The sequence below is a fragment of the Camelus ferus genome, chromosome 6 (assembly GCF_009834535.1).
Source record: "Camelus ferus isolate YT-003-E chromosome 6, BCGSAC_Cfer_1.0, whole genome shotgun sequence".
NCBI lineage: Eukaryota > Metazoa > Chordata > Mammalia > Artiodactyla > Camelidae > Camelus > Camelus ferus.
The window spans coordinates 61,964,682-61,988,881 of record NC_045701.1 but is presented as its reverse complement, the minus strand read 5'-3'; the positions used below and the strand labels follow the sequence as shown (position 1 = coordinate 61,988,881).

Below are 24,200 nucleotides of genomic sequence, written 5' to 3'. Positions count from 1 at the left end.
TAGCAGATGTTAGGAACAGAAAAAAGCAAAAACAGAAAGAAAATAATAAAATCTATCTTAAAATGCCAAGGAATAGAGAATGAGAAATTCCCTATTCTGATTTTTAAGGCAAATAAGAAACACAGATAATGCAGGAAAACGCAGTCAGTGAGTTTTATTCAGACCCATATAGGTATCCTTAATGATCATTCTTAGAAAATATCTGACTGGATTTGAGAAAGGAGGCACAGAGGGAAAAGATTTTTCTCTAGATGTCATTACCATAAAAATACATTTAATCCTCAGGTTTGTTCTTATTCAATCTGCCCTTTATGAGCTGGCAACTCACACTCTTAGCTGGAAGGGAACTTAAATGAAAACAAACTGAGGTAAGCTCAATTAAAGAGGGTGGATTTTAAGTTCATTATAAAGCCCATTATAAAACCACCCTGGCTATTGGGTCTCAGCAAGGTGCAGTTTCACAAAAGTTCACCTAAAATGTTGACTCCAGCTGTCCTCCTCAGCAGTAAAAGTTGCAAAGCAGTCACCCAGGCATGAGAATCACTAATTTACATTTTCACTTAAACACACAGCAATGCATCATTACAACGTGGTGGCTTCTCCAAGACTGCTCCCTACTGCATGAGGTCCCAGAGGAAGCTTCACAACCTCCTTCTCTCCAGGAATTTCCCTTCTTCCCTTTCTCTTGCTGGGTTATTGATAACAGGTTTACTGCACATGGCCCCAGATTTACTACTTTGATCTTTCACTCTCCTCATTAAAGTCTTTCGATCATTCCCGAATTCCTTAATGAATAAATTAGAGGCTCTTAGTCTAACATTCTAGGTCATTCATAATTTGACTCCAATTTACTTTTTTCCTGACTCATCTCCCATGACTTCTCTACTCATATCCTACTTCTTAGGCAAACTAGAATATCTGCAATTCCCCAATTAAGTTTCACTCTTTTCTGCATTGCCCGGCTGGGAGCCCTCTGGGATGGCCACTCCTCCCGCCCCACTCCGCATTCACAGAAACCCCAGCACCCAGCATTCAATAAACATCTGTTAAGACATATCCTGTCCAAATGCCCCCTTTCTGAAACAGAAATCATCTCTTCTGGCTCTGGCCCACCAAAGTTCTTTGTTGGATCTTTTCTTCTAATTATTACTGTTGGAAAGTAATATATAATCCCCATAAAACATTTTTTCAAACAGTAATAGAAATTGAAAGTTAATCTTAACTTTCCCCTAACCCCGTTTTCCCTCCCCAGAGGCAACATTAAGTAACAATTTCCTGTGCATCCTTCGAGATTAGGCAGGCAAAGAACACAAATCCTAAAGGGCAAGGGTTTGTTTTCGTTAGTCACTGGGTTCCCTACCTCCTGGGGTAATATTTCACAAGTAGAAGGTGCTCAGTCAATATCTGTCGAATGAATGAATGTATGTGCATGTAAATTAATATACATCATATAGTTTCATTTTTTAAGTTCATCATTCAAAAGGGCAGAAATTGAAGTACACGATTTTTAAAAAAATTTCTCTTTGTCCATTTTATTTTATTTATTATTATTTTTTGGTGGGGGCAGGTAATTAGGTTTGTTTATTTATTTATTTATTTATTTATTTATTTATTTATTTATTTATTTATTTATTTTTAATGGAGGTACTAGAGATTGAACCCAGGACCTCGTGCATGCTACACATGCATTCTACCACTGAGCTACACCCTCCCCCTTGAAGTACACGATTTAAAGTTAAAAAGCATCTGTTAAGCCATAAAGTATTTTTAAAAAGCAGATCATAAACCTTGCACACTACCAGAAAGGAAGAAAATTATATCTGGCTAGTAAAAAGAACAAAGTAGATACGTATGTGCTGATGTGGGTATATTCTTAAGTGAAAGAGACCAAGTTATAAAACAGCATGTGCATCACAATTCTATCGTATTTTTATGAAAGGACAGCTACACGAATAACCCAACAGTTTTGTTTCTATCTTATGGTAATTACCACTTGTTACTGTAGTCAATGTACCTGTGTGTGGTTTTCCTCCTGCTCAATGTATGAACCTTAAAATTAAACCTTTTGTGTTTTCGCTTCCCCTTAGCACAGTGCCATGTAGGGAAGAGGTACTCAATAAGTTCTGCTGATTGAAAGACTTAGTAAACATTAAAAGGATTGAGGCTCATAGTAACTTGTCATCACAGGAAGAAGAATTTACCAGCAACAGTTTACTAGGTCTATGTCTTATCCTAATCTTTGTTTTAAAAACCCCTGGGCAATTTCTTTCTTCTACTAAGAAAATGTCTTGAACAAAAGGTCATATACTAATGAGACCCTGTTGCTATGCCCTAGAACAATGCTGCCAACGCCCCGTTAGCTGGGACAGACATGTCCATAACTTCAGACGATAATGCAACACGTTTTAGCCATGGGTTGCAACAGCCATACCAAAGAATCTTAACCAAACTGTTATCTAATAGAAAGGAAACTAAAAATAATAAGGTCATCTCTTCTATTGTTTCTCATGGAGATGATAAACAGAAATAAGTGAAGAAACGAATTAAGGGAATAAAAACACACAGGCACGCACAATCAAAACAAGAAAAGCCTAAAATATTTGAAGAACAAACAAGAAAAGGCCTGTTACTGAACTACCAAAGGAGAAACTATGAACTAACAGAGAAAGTCGGCGTACAATTTACAACGCATTTTCTTGCAACCAACCATAAGCAAGCAAATAAGTAAGAAAGAAAAATAAATAGTACCAGGACTGAGATCTCTCTTAGTGAACTAGAAAAGTGAGTTTAGAAGGTAACTCCTAGATAACATATCTCATAAGCATGTTATGAAACCATGTCTCAACCTCAAAATTCTTTTACTTCATATATTTCCTCCCAGAAGAATCTATGTGTCACTATGGAAACAAACAGCATTTGCTTGTCAAATTCAGCATTCCAGGACTAAAATCTACCTCCCTGCTTCTCCCCAAACCTGTCCTCACCTGTGTTTTCATCTCATGGATTTGACACCACCATCCTTTATCATCCCCAAGTCCTGCCAAATCTGTCTCCACGTGGCTCTGGTATTCACTTTCTTCTCTACATCTCACAGCCCTCCTGCCCGATCCACCATCAGCTCTGGCCTGGACCATTTCCATGACCAACCAGGTCTGCTCTGCTCCCTTCAATCCGGTTTTCACTTCAGCCAGTAAATCTGACTACAGTACCCGTTCCACCCTTTGATGGTTTCTCTCTCCTCTAAAGATCAAGAGCAGAACAGCTTATGAGGTCCTGCATGGTCCACACCACAGCATCTCTCCAGCCTCGGCACACACCATTCATCCTCATGCCCAGGGCTTCAGCCACTCCATCTGCCTTCAGAGCCTTTACAAGCTATGTTCCCTCCTGCCACAGTCATTTGTACCACCCTGCCCCACTCCCTTCACCTAGGTAACTTTGGCTTACACTTAGGGCTCAGTTCAGTTGTGGCATCCTGCAGGAAACCCAAGTCAATCTGTCTTCCCCTACTACTCAGCACTTGCCTCAAGTTACAATCATTAAGAGCACTGGCCCTACAGCCAGACTACCTGGGCTCGATCCCATATCTGCCACCTACTAGCTGTGTACCTCGGTCTTCTAATCTGTAAAATGGGGATACCAGTACCTACTCCACAGAGTTGTTTAGAGGATTAAGTACTTGTACTGATGTAGATCAGGAGTCAACAATTGATAACCTAAAGGCCAAATCTAGATAACCACCTATTTTTGTAAATAAAAACTTTTTGGAACACAGACATTCAGGTGTTTACATTTTGTCTGCAGCTACATTCATGCTAAAATGACAAGGCTGGGTAGTTGCAACAGAGACCATAAAAACCTCAAAGACTAAACTATTTCCTACATGGCCCTTTAAAGAAAGTTTGCCAATCCCTGGCATAGACTACGCTTGATCTACACAAATGAACATTAGCTACAACATGGATCAAAGCTGAAATCATTATGCCAAGTGAAAGAAGCCAGTCACAAAGTACCACATATTAGATGACTCAATTTGTGTGAAACATCGAGAATAGGGAGATCTGTAGACACAGAAAGTAGATCAGTGGTTGCCTGGGGCTGAGTGGGGGAAGGGTGGAAGGTTTTGGAATGGTAGCTAAAGGGTATACTGTGTTTTCTTTTTGGGGTAGGGGGGTGATAAAAATGTTCTAAAATTAAATGTGATGGCTGCAGAATTCTGTGAGTATACTGAAACCTATTTGGGGTTTTTTTTGGGGGGGGGTAATATGGTTTATTTATTTATATATTTATTTTACTGGAGGCACTGGGGATTGAACCCAGGACCTCCTGCATGCTAAGCACACACCCTACCAACGAGCTATAGCCTCTCCCCTAAAAGCTACTGAATTGTACACTTCAAATGGGTGAGTTGCATGGTATGTGAATCACATCTTGAATTATATCAATAAAGCTGTTCCCCCCCAAATATCAGCGAATATCAGTGAGCTTATTTGATTACTGTCTGCCTCCTCATTTGCCTACAGGCTCCAGGAGAGCTGGGGCCGAGTCTGATTTTGCTCCTCACTTTGCCTGCAGCACCTACTGCAGGGTGCTTCCTGTTGCAGGAATTCAGAAAGTATCTGTTGAATGAATGGTTATACAGCTGGGTGAGGAACTATTTTTCCCCTGTCAACCCAGAAATTTCAGTATGTCATTTGTGGGGAAAATTTATGACACACAACAAAGAACTTCTGCTTTGGGCCTTAGCATGTGCGATTCAGCCAGGTCGTGTTGCCGCATGAGGCAACCACACCCTTGTGCAAACACTTGAGATTTTCACACTGAGGCTTTTGTTTCCTGCCCAGTGGAATATAGCTCCTGGCTCTGTGAGTAAGCAAACCTTGTATTTCTGGCACATGAAAGTGAGCCCACAATACAGATAAAATGCCTAAATTCTGGGGTGCTATTTGTCCCTCTTACCCTCCTCTGATTCATCTGAGCTGCTCAAAAAATATCTGTAGAATGAATAAAGCAAAGAAATCACGACTTTTCTTTTAGCACATATTTCTCACTCCTTACTACCTTTTACCAACCACATAAATGCTGTGAGCGCTTTTTTTCTGAAAATCGAGGTGTAAGCCCAAACACCTTTCACTAGGGCCGCAGTCCAAGCACCCCTAACTTCTGAGTGCAAAGGAACCAGACTGCAGTGAGATCTGTGCTGTGATTACAAGCCTAGGAGTCTTATACTTCTGGATGCTGGCGAATCACTCGGGGTCACGGTTTGATTACAGGGTTCTGCGTCCTAATTCCCAGAGAGTCCAAATCAGGGGGTTCACATAGCTCACTCTGAGAAACACCTCTCTAAAGCAAGACTCATTTACATGTGTGACTGATTCTTGAGACAACATAAAGGAACAGGAAGAGCCTGGCAAAAATAGTGATGGAATAATAAATTCTGAGATAGTAACATAATGTAACTCAATATACATCTATTCTAACACACGGGTATCCTAAGATATGCTTGGAGGGGGGCTCAGAAGGCTGGTTAAACAAGCCATGTCCAGGAAGAAGTAAGACTCAAAGGTAAAGAACAAGGACATTATTTCATTAAAGCCTCCTGGTCAGGCAGGCATTTTGTAAATGAGAAAACTGCAGCTCCTGGAAGATGAAGGTTTTTAGTCACTCATTCATTAAGCATTTATTGAAAGTCTACTATGTCCTGGATACTGTGATGTCACATTTGGTGGAGAAGGAATTCAAAACCAGATGTGTCTGATACTAAAATTCATGTTCTCCTCATTGTAATTAAAAATCAGCTGAAATACCAGATCCACGGCCCCTCCAGCTACCACTCTCTCTCTCTTCTCCCAAACTTCTTGGAAGAATTGTCTACACTGGCTATCTTCACTTCCTTCCCTACCACTCACTTCTCAACCCACTAAAAGCTGGCTTCTACCCCATCCACACCACTTAATTCTTCGCTAGACCAGCTACAATATGCCCATTGCTAAACCTCATGGAAACTTCCCAGTATTTTTTGGATATCTTGAAACTTCTGATACTGTTTACTACCCTCTCTTTCCTGAAATAGTCTCATTCTTAGGATTCCACGGTTTTCTTCCTACTTCTCCAGCTCCCCTTCTCCGGCCCTATTAGGAGCTTGTTTTGCTTTTTCTATGTCTGTAATGTTCTGCCTAGGCCCTTCTTCTCTTTTTCTAGGTACTTTCATCTACTCCAAGGGAACCAATGATCATTTCTATACTAATCACTTCCAAATCTTTACCTTCAGCCCAGGGGTCTGTTTCTCCTGAGCTTCGTGTATGTATACCTGGCTTTCTTCTGGGTGTCTCCACTTAGTTACTGCATAGACACTTCAAACTCAACATATCCAGAACGGAGTGATCATCTGTAACCAACTCCCTCCCTCACCAAAGTTGTTCTACTGCATTTTTTTTTTCAGTAAATGGTTCCATCATCCACTCATTTGCCCAAGAATAAACCTGAATTATCTTTGAGACTTCCCTCTCCCTCATCTTCCCATACCCAGTCAATCAAAAAGTCCTGACAATTACCTCAATAAAGCTGAAGATAAAATTAAAAAATTTAAAAAGCCCTGAAAATTGTACCTCTTAGATAGCTCTGGGTATTTATTTCTCTCAATCTCCACTGGCACTTCCTAGATCAGGACACCACTATCTCTCGGTTGGACCACCAGCTTCCTGTCTCCACATTCAGTCCAAGAAGACCACACCCCACAGTGCCACCAACTGAGCCCAATCTAGTAGCCACAGTTGACCACACCCCCTACTTGAAACATCCTCATCTAGGGGTTTCCAAGCCATCACATTTGCCTGGTTTTCCTTCTTTGGCCCTTGGCTACTCCTTCTCAGTGTCCTCTGCTTACTCCTCTTCTGCTAGACCTCTGAGCACTGAAAGACCTGAAAGGTCTGCTCTAGCTACACACTCCACAGGGACTCTCATCCAGTCTACGGCTTTTTTTTTTAATTGAAGTATAGTTGATTTACAATGTTTCAGGTGTACAGTAAAGCAATTCAGTTTTATATAAATATGTATATATGTATATATATTCTCTTTTTTTGGATTCATTTCCTTTATAGGCTATTATAAGATATTGAATATAGTTCTCTGTGCTATACAGTAGGTCCTTGTTTATCTATTTTATATGTAGTAGTGTGTACCTGCTAATCCCAAATTCCTAATTTATCCTTGTCCTTCCTTTCACCTTTGGTAACTATGTATTCTATGTCTGTGACTTTATTTGTTTTGTATCATCCTTTTTAGATTCCACATATAAGTGACATCATATGGTGTTTGTCTGACTTCTGACTTACCTCACTTAGTGAGATAATCTCTAGGTCCATCCACATTGCTGCAAATGGAATTATTTGATTTTTTATGGTCAAGTAGTATTCCAGTGTCTGTGTGTGTGGTGTGTGTGTGTTTTCTTTATCCATTTTCTTTATCCATTCATCTGTCAATGGACATTTAGATTGCTTCCGTGTCTTGGCTACTGCAAATAATGCTGCTATAAACATTGGGGTGCAGTCCATGGTTTTAAATGTAAATATACCAGCCATATGCTGATGGCTCCCAAATCTATACCCCTCTAGAACTCTGAATCCTGACATCCAATCATCTACTCGGTATCTCCATTTAGATATCAAATAAGCATATCAGATCTATCTTGACAAAAATAAGTGCTTGATTTCCCCAAAATTTGTTTATCTACTAGTCTTCTTTATTGTAATAAATTATACAACCAGCTACTCAATTGCTCAAGGCAAAAATTTAGAAATTATCCTTGATGTCTCTTATTACTCACCCAACACATCCCAACACTCACAAATACCCTTTGAAAAAAAAAATCCATGGTTCTTCATCCCATTGCTACCACCCTGGTCCAAAATACTATGATATCTCACCTGGACTACAACAAAAGCATTCTAACTGGCATTCCTGCTTCCCCTCCTGCTCCCAGATAATCTCCTCCCCACCCAGCAGTCAGAGTGATCTTCCAGGAAAATGTAAATCAGATCATGTTATTTCCCTGATTAAAACTTTCCAAAGGTTTCCCATCCACACACCTTAGCTTAGAGCAGACGAATCCCTGCCTGACACAGCTCTGCCTTGCCCTGCTCTCCAACACCAATCACGCCACCCTCCGTCCACCATAATCCAGCCACACCAGGCTCCCTTTTTCCCTGAATGCATCAAGTCTGTTCTTACTTTTGAGCTTTTCCTTGAGCCATTGCTTCAGACCAAAATGTTCTTCCCTAGTTCTTTGCCCAGAAGTGCCACTGTGTTATTCAATCACTCCTTAAGCATCTCCTCCTCAGAGGCCTCCTCTGACCATTCAGTTTAAAGAAGGCACTCAGGCAACCACTGCAAAAATTCACTTTTAATGTTTGATTTTTTTTCTTGATTATTTATTCTTTGTCTCCCTAACTGAAATGCAAGCATCCTGGGCATATGAAGCTTGTTGGAGTTGTTCACCTCAGTAATCTCTCAGCCCAAAATGGTGCTTGTTACAAGGTACAGTCTCAGGAAACACGCTGCAGGACTATATCCATGAACAGATTTACCTGTACTCATAAAGATCCTAATTATGTGATGAAGTGGTAGGTGTGAATTCACCTGTACTTTTGAAATGTTTTGTTTTGAAGATATCAAACCCTCAGGGAAGTTCTGCCTGGTAAATGTTCAGACGGAGGCAGACAGACACACACAGCAGAACCAGTTCCCACTATTAATATCCTTCTTAACAGGAGATGAGGCCAGCAACACGACTGTTTTGGAAAGATCTTACATGTTACTCAAATTTGAGAAGGGCTGTTTGTGTTCTGTATTTGAGCCAGGTGCCCTTCACCTGGTAACCTTTCGCTGCTCTTGTAATTGGTGGTCTCCTGAGTAGTCAGGACTGAAAAGACCACGGCACGACCAGTAGGTACTGCTCCCCACCGAGAGTGGCGAGTGTGTGGCACCTCTCCTACCATTTTCTTCCCATTCAACACGTGTCACCTCGCAGAACATCAGTGACCAGGAGAGATTATTCAGGATAATTCTCCTCTAAAGACGTACACACTGAGTCCTTCGAATATTCCATTTCTCTAATAACTCATTCATATCCTTTTATCTACCAGTTTTAAATGACTCTAAAAACACTGTGGTCAATAAACTTCAGTTCTCATATATACTGACAACAACAAATGCAGGTGCCTTTTACTGAATTGCCCTGCTGGATGGTTTAGAAAAACGGAGCCATTTGGAGAAATTATAATCACCAATGCTGAAACCAGATAAGGGAAGTAATCTCTTGAAGAGGCACGTGTAGGATGACCTCCGATTTTTAGAGAATAAAATCACACACTAAACCCACCAAATGATTATAAATTAATCTCTTATATTTACTTCTTACTTTCCCATTTTCAAGGGGAAATTATTTTCACTTTTATTTTTCCTGAATAATTACTCCCCCTCCCAACACATCCACATACACAAACACTCAGAAAAATCTTGTATCTCCCATGGGGCTAATTAAAAAAGATTCTGATTTCTATAAGGAATGAATGAGATCTTTGTTAACCTACTTTAACAAGACTCTAAATGACCCTGGATTTATCTTGCCCTACTTTTCAAAATGTAACTGACCCAGAATAAAGTAAGCTTATCCCCAAACTTCTGGAAAACACAGAACCAAAGTTCCCAGAAGACAAAACCGCATATACAACCTAGGAAAAAAAAAATCTTCCCTGAAAAACACTGTTCACTGCAAACACCACTGCTTACAGAACTATTTTGTTTTTCATTCAGTTGGGATATTTTTAAAATCATGAAGCTTTACAATATCAAGGCAAATAATCCCCTAAGGAAATACTGCAAGAGACAGTATCAGCTACTATGAAATCAGAAACTTTGTTAGCTTTTGTGCTGGGTTAGGACAGTGCTGATAGCCGGCGAAGGACTATCCCTTGATTATTTTCTCTGGGTATAATTATCACCTAATTAGCCAAGAAAGACCCCGTAGTAATGAAGCAGTCTGACTTGGTTAGAGAAGCAGAAATACTGTCTGCTAATTACTACACACATGTCCTCTTCTTACTCTTCACTCATCATTTCCACCAAAATCCCATTATGAGGACCCGGGTGCAAAAGGGGAGAAATTCTACCCAGAAGCCTTTTATTAATTCCATTCCTCTTTCTCAGAGTTCACCCAGTTTCATTCACTCACTGTCATAAGGCAGAACAGAATTTCTTTCAGAAACACGATACTAGAATACTACTGAGCCCCCAAACACCATACACACGCCTCACTGCCTCGTGTCTAAAGAAATCTATGTTTCCATTGTGGCTGACTATCCTGAACGCCGAACAATTCCTCTTTTTATTTGGTGGGGGGGAGGTTGGGTGGGGTGGAGTGGTAATTAGGTTTTTCTTTCTTCCTTCCTTCCTTCCTTCCTTCCTTTCTTTTTAATGGAGGTACTGGGGACTGAACCCAGAACCTTGTGCATGCTAAGCACGCACTCTACCACTAAGCTATACCCTCGTCTCAAATAATTCTTCTAATTCAGGGTACCTAAGGTACATTTTTTTATAGTAGAATGGCCACTCATTTTTTCATTATGCAGTTATTCATTGAAAGCCTAAAATATGTCAGAAATTTCATTGGCAAGAAAGATACAAGAGTTTCCTATGCAGGGCACCTAACATACACTTAGAGAACTCAGATGGCTTCGTAAAGTAAGTGATGTTCAAAGATGAGAAGAAACTCCAGGATAAGGAATAATTACAAAGGGTTTGGCAAGAAAACAAACTCCAGGGAAGTCCTTATTTGTCTTACTTGCTGATGTCACTTCCACATGACACCAACAGGCAAAAGCACAGCTGGACCACATGCCTCTGGAAGGTATTCAATCTATTCATCTTTGCATCCTTAACACCCAGCACACAACATATGGTTGGCATCTGGTATTTACTGAACAACTAAATAAAATTCAACATTACCTCACATAATTATGCTTGTAAACGAAACCACTGAATACGAATAATTTCTAATGTTATTAAAAATAATACATATATTGAAAGCCTCCCTTCAGATGGATACTCAGTAAATAATAAATACATTTAAATGGAGTAATAACCTAACTACAGAGACTCACATTTCACTACTCAGCCCTACTAAGCAATGTCTACCCAGGAGGCATAAAGGGCTTTTCAATCTTTTAAAATATGTCATCTAGAAGGTAAGAGCACTAAATAAAACAGACGAGCATTGTTTGAAATGACACAGTAACTGGGCTGAACATGGTTTTGTACAGGTTCATGCAGACGGTTAACCATTCACCGGCATTTTGGCAGGACTGCATGAAAGTTAACTCCTCCTCTGGTCGCAAAGGTAACAGAACACATACTCCTTCCGAGCTCTTCGTCTGGCTGATGATAGCTCTGTATTCAGATGCTGTTGTTCTAAAGCCCTGGCCTACCTCATTTTTGAAAACAAAATAAGGTGCTCCTGGTACATACATTTACTGTGTCCTTTTATGGCCAACAAATTCTTATATTTATGTGTTAAAAAGAAACAACAAATCTGAAATACGTAAAGGATCCAAAACAGTTCAAAATTGCCAAGATTCCATTTAAAATACACAAGATGAGTCAGCCTAGTCAGTCAACTTCACTTGTTAGTAATTTTTTTTAATTCTCATTTTTTACTGAAGTATAGTTGGTACAGCACAGTGATTCAGTTATACATATGCATACACATTTTTTTTCCAGATTCTTTTCCATTACAGCTCATTACAAGATACTGAATATGGTTCCCTGTGGCATACAGTAGGTCCGTGTTGTTTATGTATTTTATTTACAGTAATCTGGATCTGTTAATCCCAAACTCCTTATCTATCCCTCCCCACTCTCTCCTTGCTGGTAATCACACTTTATTTTCTATCTTCATGTCACTCATTATTAATCTGACTTTCAAAAGGGTCCTCTACCTATGTCGTGCTTTTAAGCTTTCCATGATATGGGAAGTTCTCAAGAAAGAGTTTCTTTGAAAACAGGATCTTTTATCTACAATAATTTATTTTAAGCACATTGATGTAAAATAGTATTCAATAGTCTTATCATTTGATGCCATTAAAATACTTAGTGAAAAGACATCTAAATGAAAAGGAAGTTAATAATTTGGATGTTACAGCTGCCACCACTATTATCTCAAACAGCTCAGGTTCTAACCCTTCTAACCTTGGAGCTTCTCCACCTTATTATCCATATTCAGTAGTTGACGACTGCTGTCCTACTGAGTCTGCCATCTTAACGGTTTCCTGTCTGCCCCACACTTTCCTACTCACCGCTGTAACTCTAATCCAGGCCAGCATTACCCAACACCCAGGAATTTGCAAAAACTTCTAATCAGTTTCTCCAACTTCACTTTCTCACCCCTTTCAAGTCTTCCTAAACCTCAAAGCCAGATTAATCTCCTAAGGCACAACTCTGATCACTGACCACGTCCTCTCATCCTCAAGACCCAACAGCTACCTGCTGCCTAAAAACAAAATCCCCAAACTTCTTGGGCTTGAATTCAACTCCCTCAAGGATCTTCATTCCAGAAATACTACTGAAGGAATTCCTCCTTTGGTCTCAGATTAAATTGAATGGCAAAGAAAGTCCCTTACAACTTGAAAATGCTGTGATATTATCCGACTTTACCCCTTACTGCTTCCAGAATCATATCTATCCAATACATCAAAGAATTGTTTTCTGAACATATCTTCCCCACCTGAAGAGCTTAGCAGAGATGTTATTTCAGACAAAATATGCAGTTACTACTTTCTTAGGATAAAAGGGAAAGAAGTAGCTATTATTTTTGCCAAGTAAGAAATGCAATGGAAAGATTTAAAGAAATTTTATAGTGGAAACCTCAGAAAAGCAAATAATTTTTAAAGGTGGCCATTTATTTATAATTTTAATAGCCTGAACTTTTATTTAAATTTTTATATAATTTATTTAAAATGTGGACCATCCATAGTAGTACCAAATGCACTAAACTGAAATAAATTACATTTTTTACATTAATTGGCTCAAATTCACAAATGCCATTTCTTTTTCCTCCCCAAAATCCAACCATTTCAATGCTAGTATCCTCACCAGACTAAGAGAACACAAATATCTTACTATAAAAGGGGCCCTTAAAAATCCCTTCATAAAGACATTTTCTCAAAGATCACACAAATGATGAACAAAAAGACGAAGTCGCTTACTTATTGTCCTGCTCTATGCGTTTCAGCAAAGTACTGTCTGATCCCTTCGGCCTGATGCCTTATCAGCCCTGCACACAGAAGACACCTGTTTTCATAGCGTATCAACAGTGATTCACATTTCAACACAGACATTCTAATCTCTTCTTGAGCATATTATCCTCAGAGTATGGCCATAACTGTCTCCCCTTAGATAAGTTTTAGCTAAAATAAAAACAGGCATTATAAGTTAAATAGGCCTCTGTCTGCCTTTTAAAAAGGTTCTGAAATGAGGAGAAAAAAATTTTCTTATGAGCAGTGATTTTGATCCTCTCGTGTTATATAAAATCTCTTTTCTTATAGTATCCCAAGGATCACTAAGCACATGTGAATTTTGTGGAACACAAGTCTGCTTACATAGTGTACAAAGACAAATGCTTTTAAGACTATTGCCAACAGCCTGCAGTTCAATAGTAGCTCATGTATTTAACACTGTCTATCAATTTTTCATCTAAATAGCTAATAATCCTGCAATGAAACCAAAGCTACCTTCAGAAATATATACAAGTTCCTTCCTTCCTTCCCTCTGTCCTTCTTCACCCCCTTCCTTTCTCTCCTTCTTTCAACAACTCAGGCCAAAAGAACTATTATAAACCTGCTGATACAACTTTTTGGGAAATCCATTCATTTCACAGTTATGCCTTCATTCTATAGTCATGGAAACTCCTTGGCTGAAGGTACCTGGCTAATGTGAGCACCCTTGCCCAGGTCAAACCTGAAGACATCATAGTATTGGCTTTCCACCTCTCCCACAAAGAGCAATGCATGCAGCATCACATTCCTCTAAGTAAACCGTGAAGGAAAATCATTCACACTGGTAGTACACGTACATTACATTTCCAATGCCGAACAGCCCATCCTCATCTCCTGTTGTAAAGCAGACTGTATAACTGAGCATAATTCAAAACATGCTATAAGAAAACAGTCATTTATCAGTAATTTGCTAAGTATTTTGAGCTATTTGTGAACCTGAGATCCTTAATGTTACTTGAAAATACCCCTCCATATTCTGGATGTAAAAGTTTGCTAAAAAAAAATTTAAATAACAAAATAAAAATAAAAGTTTGCTATGGATTAACTACGATAAGGCTAAGATTTACATGCATCTTCCCAAGAAAGTTGTTGGGGAAATTCCCTCTTTGAAACTGTTCTTTGAACCATGTCAGAGTGGGTGTGGTGCAGTGGAAAGAAAACTCTCCTCCAGGTCAAAACCCAGCCCTGCTGCTCACTAGCTGGGTGACTCTGGGAGAGTAATTCCGTCTTTCTGAGCCATAGCTTCCTTCTCTGTATCTTGAAGAAAAAAAAATCTACCTTACCATGGTTGTGAGGATCAAATGAGACAATGGATGTAAGAGTGCTATGTACGCTAGAGTGGGCTATATTAGACTCTGCAGTGGGGAAACATCTTTAAATATAATATTCATCATACAATTATAAGCACTAAAATAGGTACTATGGGTGAACAGAGGAGGGAGCACAAATCTCAACCAAAGAGAAAGTGGGGCTTGTGGAGGAGGCTGAGTCCGGCTGAGTTTGGGATGGACCAGGATAGATGAGGGCTGGATGAGCTGGATTCTTCCAGTGGGAGGAGGAGGCAGTGGGGCTGCGGGGGAGCAACCTGAACAAAGCTTGTGAGACCTGAGGGCAGAGAGAATGGAGAGCAGCAGACAGGAAAAGCCACACCAAGAAGTCCAGACTTTATCCCATTTGTGCTGGGAAGCCATTGAATAAAAATGTCAAAACAAAAAACCAGGAAAAACCAGACTTCTGTTTACAATTTTTTCCTACCCACCATGCTGTTTCTACTTTAGCTTTGTGCTCCTGGACAAGATATCCTTTGGGACAAAGACTCGGACTGTAAACACATATAAAGAAACTACAATGCATTTTCTGAGCTCACATTCTGTGTCAGGCAGGCACTGTGCTAAGCTCTTTGCATGCACTGTATTTCATCTTCAAAGCACAGGTGCAATATAGGCATTATTATCCATATTTTAAATATGAGGAAACTGAGACTCAAAAAAAATAAGTTTCTTATCCAAGCTCAAAGAACTAGTCAGTGCAGAACCAGCATTAGAAATTAGATTTACTGGGCAGAAGACCTAAATAGACATTTCCCCAAAGAAGACATGTAAGTGGCCAATAGGCATGTGAAAAGATGCTCAACATCACTAATTATTAGAGAAACGCAAATCAAAACTACGATGAGGTATCACCTCTCACCAGTCAGAATGGCCATCATCAAGAAGTCTACAAATAATAAATGCTGGAGAGGGTGTGGAGAAAAGGGAACCCTCCTACGCTGTTGGGAATGTAAATTGGTGAAGCCACTTTATTCTATAGTCGTGGGAACTCCTATAGTTCCCATGGAAACTACAGAAGTTCCTTAAAAAACTAAAAATAGAGTTATATGATCTGGTAATCCCACTCCTGGGCGTGTATCTGGAAAAGACAAAAACTCTAATTCAAAAAGACACATGCACCCCAATGTTCATAGCAGCACTATTTACATTAGCCAAGACATGGAAGCAACCTAAATATCCATCAACAGATGATTGGATACAGAAAATGTGGTGTGTGTGTGTGTGTGTGTGTGTGTGTGTATGTGCATGCATGTACAATGGAATATTACTTAATCATAAAAAAGAATGAAATAATGCCATTTGCCGCAACATGGATGGACCTAGAGGTTATCATATTAAGTGAAGTCAGACAGAGAAAGACAAATATCATATGATATCACTTATATGTGGAATCTAAAAAAAAGATACAAATTTTATTTACAAACCAAAAATTGACTCATAGACATAGAAAACAAACTGTGGTTACCAAAGGGGAAATAGGAGGAAGGATAAATTAGGAGTTTGGGACTAACAGATACACACTACTATATATAAAATAGATAAACAACAAGGATTTACTGTGTAGCACAAGGAACTATATTGAATTTCTTGTAATACACTATAAGGGAAAAGAATGTCAAACATATATATACATACATGTATGTATAACTGAATCACCTTGTTGTACACCTGAGATTAACACTGTAAATCAACTATACTTCAATTTAAAAAAATTTTTTAAATAAATAAATAAATAAACAAACCTAATCACCTCCCCCCAAAATAAATAAAATAAAATAAATAACTTCTAAAAAGTTTAAAAAAACATAAATACTAGGTAAGTAATGTACACATGATAAATATAATTAACACTGCTGTATGTTACACATGAAATTTGTTAAAAGAATAAATCCTATGAGTTCTCACCACAAGGAATAAATTTTTTTTCTATTTCTTTAATTTTGTATCTATAGGAGATAATGGATGTTCACTAAACTTATTGTGATAATCATCTCATGATGTATGTAAGTCATTATGCTATACACCTTAAACGTATACAACACTGTATATTTCAATCAACTGGAAACTGTATCTCAATAAAACTCAAATAAAAAATTAAATAAATAAAATAAAAATCAGGATCAATTAATTCAAAGAAAAAAAAAAAGAAATTAGATTTACCTGAAAATTTATTGATGCACTATCACCCTGTAGGTCACATGAGTTACTACTCACACACAACAAAAACTTCAAACAAAAACAAGAACGTTGGGTTTTTTCAGTTAAATGAAAATTTGATTCCAACTGCTTATAAAGAGTATATGACACTATTTTCATTTTTTTTAATTCAAGAATCCAGGTATGAGGTTATGAAGATTACTGCAGTCCAGAAAGAAAACTTTATTGCCTCTTTGAACTTGCAAGTACCTTGAAGCATGCTTTCTAACAACACAGCAGAGTAAGGACTGCTGGGAGACAGCAGCAGCTGACAAGCCAGCCTGGCACCCAGTAAGAAGGAATCCCATAAAAGGGCAGCAGTATTCCTAGGGGACCACTCTGGGTGAGGCCCAATAGTTATTTTGTTTTCCAGTGGAATAAAATATAATAAAAGGTTTTTTTAAGTATATGACACTATTAAAAATGTACTTACTGAGGATTTTTTAAGTTCTTACCTCAAGTACTATCCCCTCAACATATTGTATGTTTCTCAGTCTATACAAATTACATATTTCAAAGCCTGATATATATAGGTATAGTCTATTGCAACAGCTATTGCCCCAAAGTCGAGAAGCTAATCATTCAAAACACATTTTCAATTACAAAGAGGTATCAAAATGAAAGTCTTTTGGGGATCTTTATCATGCATGACTCAAACAAATATAATGTACAGCATGGTGAACACAGTTAATAACACTGTATTGCATATTTGAAAGTTGCTAAGAGAAAAAAAAAATCTGACTGTGTATGGTGACAGGTGTTAATTAGACTTACTGTGGTGATCATTTTGCAAACTCTACAAATATCAAATGATTACGTTGTACACCTGAAACTAATGTTGTATGCCTATTATACTTTAATTTTTTTTAATATTACATTAAAAATAAGCTAAAAATTAAAAAGTAAGTGATTCAAAAGCTATGGCTTCTGGAGAGGGTATAGTTCAAGTGGTGGAGCACATGCTTCACACACACAAGGTCCTGGGTTCAATCCCCAACACTTCCTCTACTTAATTACCTCCTCACTCAAAAAAAAAAAAAAAAAAAAAAAAAAAAAGCTATGGCTTCTAAGTGATACTCTAAGAATGTTGCATAATACTGTCAATAATCTTTAAACTACTTTAAAACACATAGTTATATAAATATTTTCAAAGACTTGCCATGGCTTTTTTTCTTCTACACTAGCTAACTTTACTCAGCTCCAAGATTTTCAACAGAGGTGGAAAGTCTAGTGGCTAATGAATTTTCAAAGTACATAACGAATATTGCCATAAGCCATAAGAAGCATTTAAAAAATACAGAAATTACTTACTTGCATAAATGTAAACATAATTCATGTGACTGAAAGTTCATTCATTTTTAATACTACTACTCTTCCTTTTTATTAGGGAAAAATAAGGATGTACATTTAAAAGAGGCTATATACAAAAAGATGTAAAATAAATGCAAACAATACCAAGAGGACCATGGTTAACTATTTAATTTTCATTGCAAATCAAACACATGAGCTCAGAGTGAGAAACCAAGATACCAAATTCCTTCCAGGTATTCCTTTCTTACAGAGCTGAGACAGCAATAAGGACATTGAAGTATACGGAGAGGTTCTACAATTGTAAAAATATAGACATATGTATGTATTTTACCATACGAGAGACAGAAAGCAATAGAATTTGTGAATAGATGAGGGTGAGGTCCCCAAAGTTGCTATGGGTGTCACCCCACCCAATCTTAATTACCTTGCAGTGAAATATGGAGATCATCGATGCCCAAGGAAGCCTGTTCATCTTCGGTGAGAAGCACAGGACTAGATGCCATCCTTTGACTCAATGGAGATTATATCATGTCCATCTCAGTTAAAGAAGTGAACTAAAAATAGAAACGGATAAATGCTCATTAGTACCTCTGCAGCTCCGCATTTCTAGTAAACACGCATTGCCAGAAAGCCACAGCAACCAGAAACTGCCCTCCAAAAGAATCACAGCTTTCTAGTGAGTGTTTGCTTAGACATGAGGAACCAAGTGACTACACCTTCGTTTTTGAATCATAATCAAGATTTTGCCCTAGGACCTCTTCAGGCTCTTTAGAGTTGCAGGCAGAACTCCACAAGAGCAAGCATTGTGGGTTCTGAACTAGCAGTGAAAATGAAAGCAACACAGATTAGACTCTGTAACTCGTCCAGAGGATGTAAAGTTGACACAAACTATCTTAGGTGTTTGTGTGTATTATTTTATTAACCTTCAACCAACACGGATTTTCTTTAAAACTTTTAACTTAGTTCCTTTTCTGCTCCATGATTGTTGCCATTTACAGGAAACAGTAAAAACTTGGTTTGCATAGGTTGCAAAGTGAAACTAAAAAAGAACTCTATCATAAAAATGTTTTCATGAATTATCTAATTATATTATTTTCCCAAGTCCTTAGTTTCCCACCTACACATTTCTTTCTCAACCCCCACTTTGACTCTTAAAGAATCCTTCCAGTAAGAGTAATTCTTATTGTGCAGCTCGTTAAAAGTACTGCTTCATGTGTGTGTATGCCACTATTAGTATCCTGGGGACTGAGAATAAAACACTGACTTCTCCCATGCAGACGATGACCTTCCTATCAAAATAAACCTAACAGAACATACTAAAACATAAAATGTACTAGGGGATGAACAGATGAATGGACAAGTGTTCAAATACAAGTATAGCAAAATGTCAATGGCAGAATCCGGGTGTTGAATATATGAATGTTTTCCACTGTAAAATCCATTAACTTTGCTGCATATTAGAAATTCTTCATAATAAAATGTTGGGGGAGGGGAGGCTAAAAAAATAATAAACTTGGTGGGGGGGTATAGCTCAGTGGTAGAGCGCATGCTTAGCGTGCATGAGGTCCCGGATTCAATCCCCAGCACCTCCATTAAAAGAGTAAATAAGTAAATAAACCTAATTACCTCCCCCACAAAAATAAATAAATAAATAAACCTAAGGCCAACAGCCAGTTACAATCAATCATATCCAATAGACCACTTGAAAAAAATGCAAAGAACAAAAATCATTAAAAATCTTATGCTAGAGCCAGACTTCAAAAATCTTTCAATTGTCTTCTCATCCAACTACTCTGCTTATCATCCAAACTCCTTTATCATCTCTTCCATGGATCACTGCTGTTAAAGATTTTACCTACCAAATAAATTATGTTTATTAACTAGTGATTAATTTCTGTTACCTTGCAGAGATGAATCAGAGTCTGCCTGAGGTAAGAGTTCCTATACTGAGCTGATACAATTCTAACCAAAATAAAAAGCTGCTTGTTAGTTCAAGTGAGCCTGATGATTGATAAAAGTACAAATGTCCTCAGTTCTTGGTGTACTGAAGACCTCCACTACCCCTTCCCATACCAAGAACTCCTGAACCCAAAGTGAAGATATAACACTTCTTCATGATGATGGGAGAAAAACTGAATTCCAGAATGAATTTCCTAAAGGTCCCCACTTTTCATGCCAGGGACATTTTTTAAAAAAAGGATAATAACAACAGTAGCAAACCTTATTCAGTACTTACTATACATAGGCACTGTTCTAAGCACAACTCTATGAGTTAGGTTGTATATCCTAATATAATTATCCTGTATTTGAAAAGACAAAACTGAGACACACAAATGTCATACATACACAGTTGTCTAAGGACATATAGCTAGTAAATGATAGAGCTAAGATTTGAATCCAGGTGGTTTTGGCTTCAGAGTACATGCTCTTAACCAAAACATGTTGGTACCTGGTAGAGCCTGCTAAAACTTTGCCAGATTTTGTTTATTCTTTCTTTCACTCGTTTATTCAACAAACGTTTATATATGCTATACCCTGCTCTCAAGGAATTCGGTCTTCTGAGAATGACAGATGAACATAATATTGAATGAAATCTCCTAAGAAATGTACGTAGGAGGTGTTATGGAAGCAACAGAGAAGGCATGTCCCATCACTTGAAGCTGGAGATAGATGTGATGCCAGGAGTGTACTTAACATAAATCAGCATCTCACTCCAATGAGTCCTGTAGGCATTATTTGGATAATTCCTTGACTTTAATATGAATGTTGCTGAGAACCACTCATTGCCATGCAACATGAAATAACTGTGAGTCATCAAGTGTAGGGGAAAGAATTTAAGATAAAAACAGAACAACAGACAACAAACTGATTACCAGAGGATCAAGAAATGTTCCTGTGCTAGATTGGTATGCAGGATCCACTACATTCTATATTAAAGTTGTAAAAAAGAAATTAGTATTTCTTTAAAAAAAAAAAGTCTAGACCTTAACATAACTGTCTGAGAGGTTTCTGTTTTTAACAGTGAAAATTTATTAACAAACAAGTCAATAAAATAAAATTAATTAAAAATTTTAATTTATTGAAGACTTTCCTAGAGCTTCTAAAAAAAGTCCATCAAAAGTAAAACCAAACTATGAAGACTGACACAACTGCAAGTGTTAGATCATTGATCCAAATACTGTATTAGTACAATTTTTTATCAAAACATGCTACAGAGGTCATGAGGATCTGACTGAAGGCGATGTATGATGACATTTCCAACACAAGTATTTTTGGTGAGAAACGACTGCCTCTCCAGAGAAAAACTTATTTGCTAAACAGGGCTCATGAAAAACTGGAACAGAGCAGAGAAGAAAAGCTTTGAGAGATTTCACACGATCCGTATTGAGAAGCTAGAAAGAATATGAAAAGGGAAGGCAGAAAGAGGAATAAAGGCTTGGCCAGGGTCTCAATGAGTTCTGAGGGTCTATCAACCAAAATCCTGAGGGCCATCTGATCCTTTGCACCAGATTTCCCTGTGGGGCCCAAGGGCTGCCTTTTCAGGGGAAAATCACAGCACAGAAGCCTACTTTCCATTGCCTTACTTTTCCTTTTCAAATAATAAGCTACACGCAATTAGATCACATCAGGGTTCAGAATGAAAATAATGGATCACCATGAAATATAACCAAAGATTACGCAAAGAATTAATGTAGCGGCGTAAAAGAGTCGAAGATCAAGTAGAATCATGTGGAAGTGTGTTTTTAAAACCCATGTAAATTAATACATGTGCTTTCATAAATGGCATAAGCTATTGTGAAACGACTGTGGTTTGCTTATGCAATCTATCTTAATATGCACCTGGTATCTCTAAAACCTCAAAACACTAGAGAATTTCCTTTTCTAAAAAAGGAAAAAAAAAAGAAATCTTGGCATATGGATTATTATGATTAGAATTTTTGCAACTCAAAAATGAAATGTGAATAGAGATTATTTGTAATGAATGGCATTGTGAGTGATTTTTATTTTCTTCCTTTCCCTTATCTGCATTTTTAAAATTTCAAATGATGAATGCCTATTTCTGCTTTGAGAAGAGAAACTTTTTTCCTTTCATTTTAATGAAATGACAGTGAATGGGGAACAAGGTATTACTTAGTTGAGGGTCAGTTCTCCAATCCATATGCTATGGAACCTGTATATGTATACCTTCACAATGAGAATATTTTCTTAACACAAAATATTAGAAAAATTCTGAGTTTCTACAAATTTCTAGAAAAGACTCCTAAAAGCCTCTTTTTTTCTTATTATTAGATAGTTTGCTAACAAGGCCTACTGTTTTAATAGCACTGAAAAATCTCTGAGTCAACAGGGAGAAAGGAACATCTATGTCATCTTCAGAAGATGATCAGAAGGTGTACGTACCATAGCAGGACATGTTAAGTACATGCAGGCAATTCTTTAACAGAGTAATTCAAATATCAGCATTTTCCCTGCGATGCCTCATTGTTCTTTTTTCTATTCTTCAGCTCCATCATGTTATTTATAGTCCACCTAGGAATTCTGAAGGATCTCTCCTTTGTCGGTTAAATTATAGAGTTCTTCCCAGCAACTGACAGTTATTAACTTTGATCTGCCTGCAAACTCACAGAAGAAAGCTGGTGACACATTTGCAATAAGCTTCTTCATCCTTTTTCCATTTACTTTTCCCAACTGTGTTATTATTTATCTTTTCACCATCATTTGACTAGAAGCAATTGGTGTAAATTCCCAGATCAGTTGATTTTTAAGGTTTACTCTCCTTTCTCCTTTCAGGCACTGTGTTTTTCTAATAACCACCAAAAAACGCCAGAACAGTCAATCCTAACTATTCACTACATTTTTAAAAAATCAAACATGTAGCAATTCTCTGGATATGATACCACTGCACTTGCTACCTCACAAGAAGCAGTATCACTCACCAGCCAATGCCAACTGGGCTGCTAAACCAACCAATTCAATCACGATAACAGCATTCTGAGTGAATGTAGCCACTTCCCTCAAAGAGCCTTCTGTTGGCCTTGACCAAGTCCCAAGTGCTCTGAACTACAATGACCACTGCTACAGAAAGTGAAAACTACATATCTTACAGGGTAGTTCTTAGATTTCACTGAAGCACATGAAACGACAAACTACAGTAGTAACTAACATTTATTGAGTGCTTACAATGATAGGCATACTACAGCATATAAATGTATTTACTATAATCTGTGAAGTGAATTTATCAAGATTATCCTATTTCTCAATCAGCAGTAAAAATTAAAAGCTAATCACAATATTAAAACAAAGGGTAAAAAAAATTAAGGGTGAAAATGTCCAATGCTGCAAAACCAGATATGTTAAATCAGCACAGATCTAGAAAGCAGGTGCTCAGAAAGTAATTATTTTTAATTTTCATCAGCACATTTTAACCTAGAAATTCTGCCCTTGCACCCCACAACCAATGTTTAAAGCTCATAATTCCCCCAGCAAAAGTTCCCTGCCTTTGTTACTACCATGTCACCAGTCTCCCAAAGAGCCTGGAGAGATATCGCTTTAAGTTTTAAGTACTGAAAATGGTTTGGATTTTTTCCCCCCATATATATCCATCTCTTCATTCCTTTTGTCATCATCTCTGCCCATGACCCCATTACTTTGTTCCTAAATTGCTACCAGAGATTCCTGGCTTCCCTATTAACTCTAGCTTCTCCATCCCTATCTTAGAAGAATCCCTAAGAGGTCCGGGATCGGAGGCAAGAGATACTGCCGAAGTTGAGGATGAGACACAGGTCTGAAAACGAATGGAACAAAATGTGTTGAAGATCAGGGCTAACAGCACAATTTTGGAGAAGTGTGTACAGCAACAGTAGGACCCGCAGCCCTCACCAGCCTCACCTACTCCATGAATACTGGTAGTCAGACCTATTCCCCAGACCTCCTGCTCCACCCGCAGCTGGGATCTCAGAGAATCCATTTCTGGAGAAAGTAAAGCCCCTAGAAAAGACCTCAATAGAAAGGTCAGTTCCCTGCCAAATCACCC

At 38.0% G+C, this 24,200-nt stretch overlaps 1 protein-coding gene across 1 annotated transcript in view; it reads right to left on the bottom strand.

Moving 5' to 3' along the window:
• SYNE2 (spectrin repeat containing nuclear envelope protein 2) overlaps nucleotides 1–24,200 on the bottom strand; it is a 289,020-nt gene that overhangs the window by 225,853 nt on the left and 38,967 nt on the right. Inside the window, 1 exon segment of the mRNA XM_032482160.1 lies at nucleotides 18,591–18,720. Coding sequence (XP_032338051.1) covers nucleotides 18,591–18,669 — 79 coding nt within the window. The 5' untranslated portion in view covers nucleotides 18,670–18,720.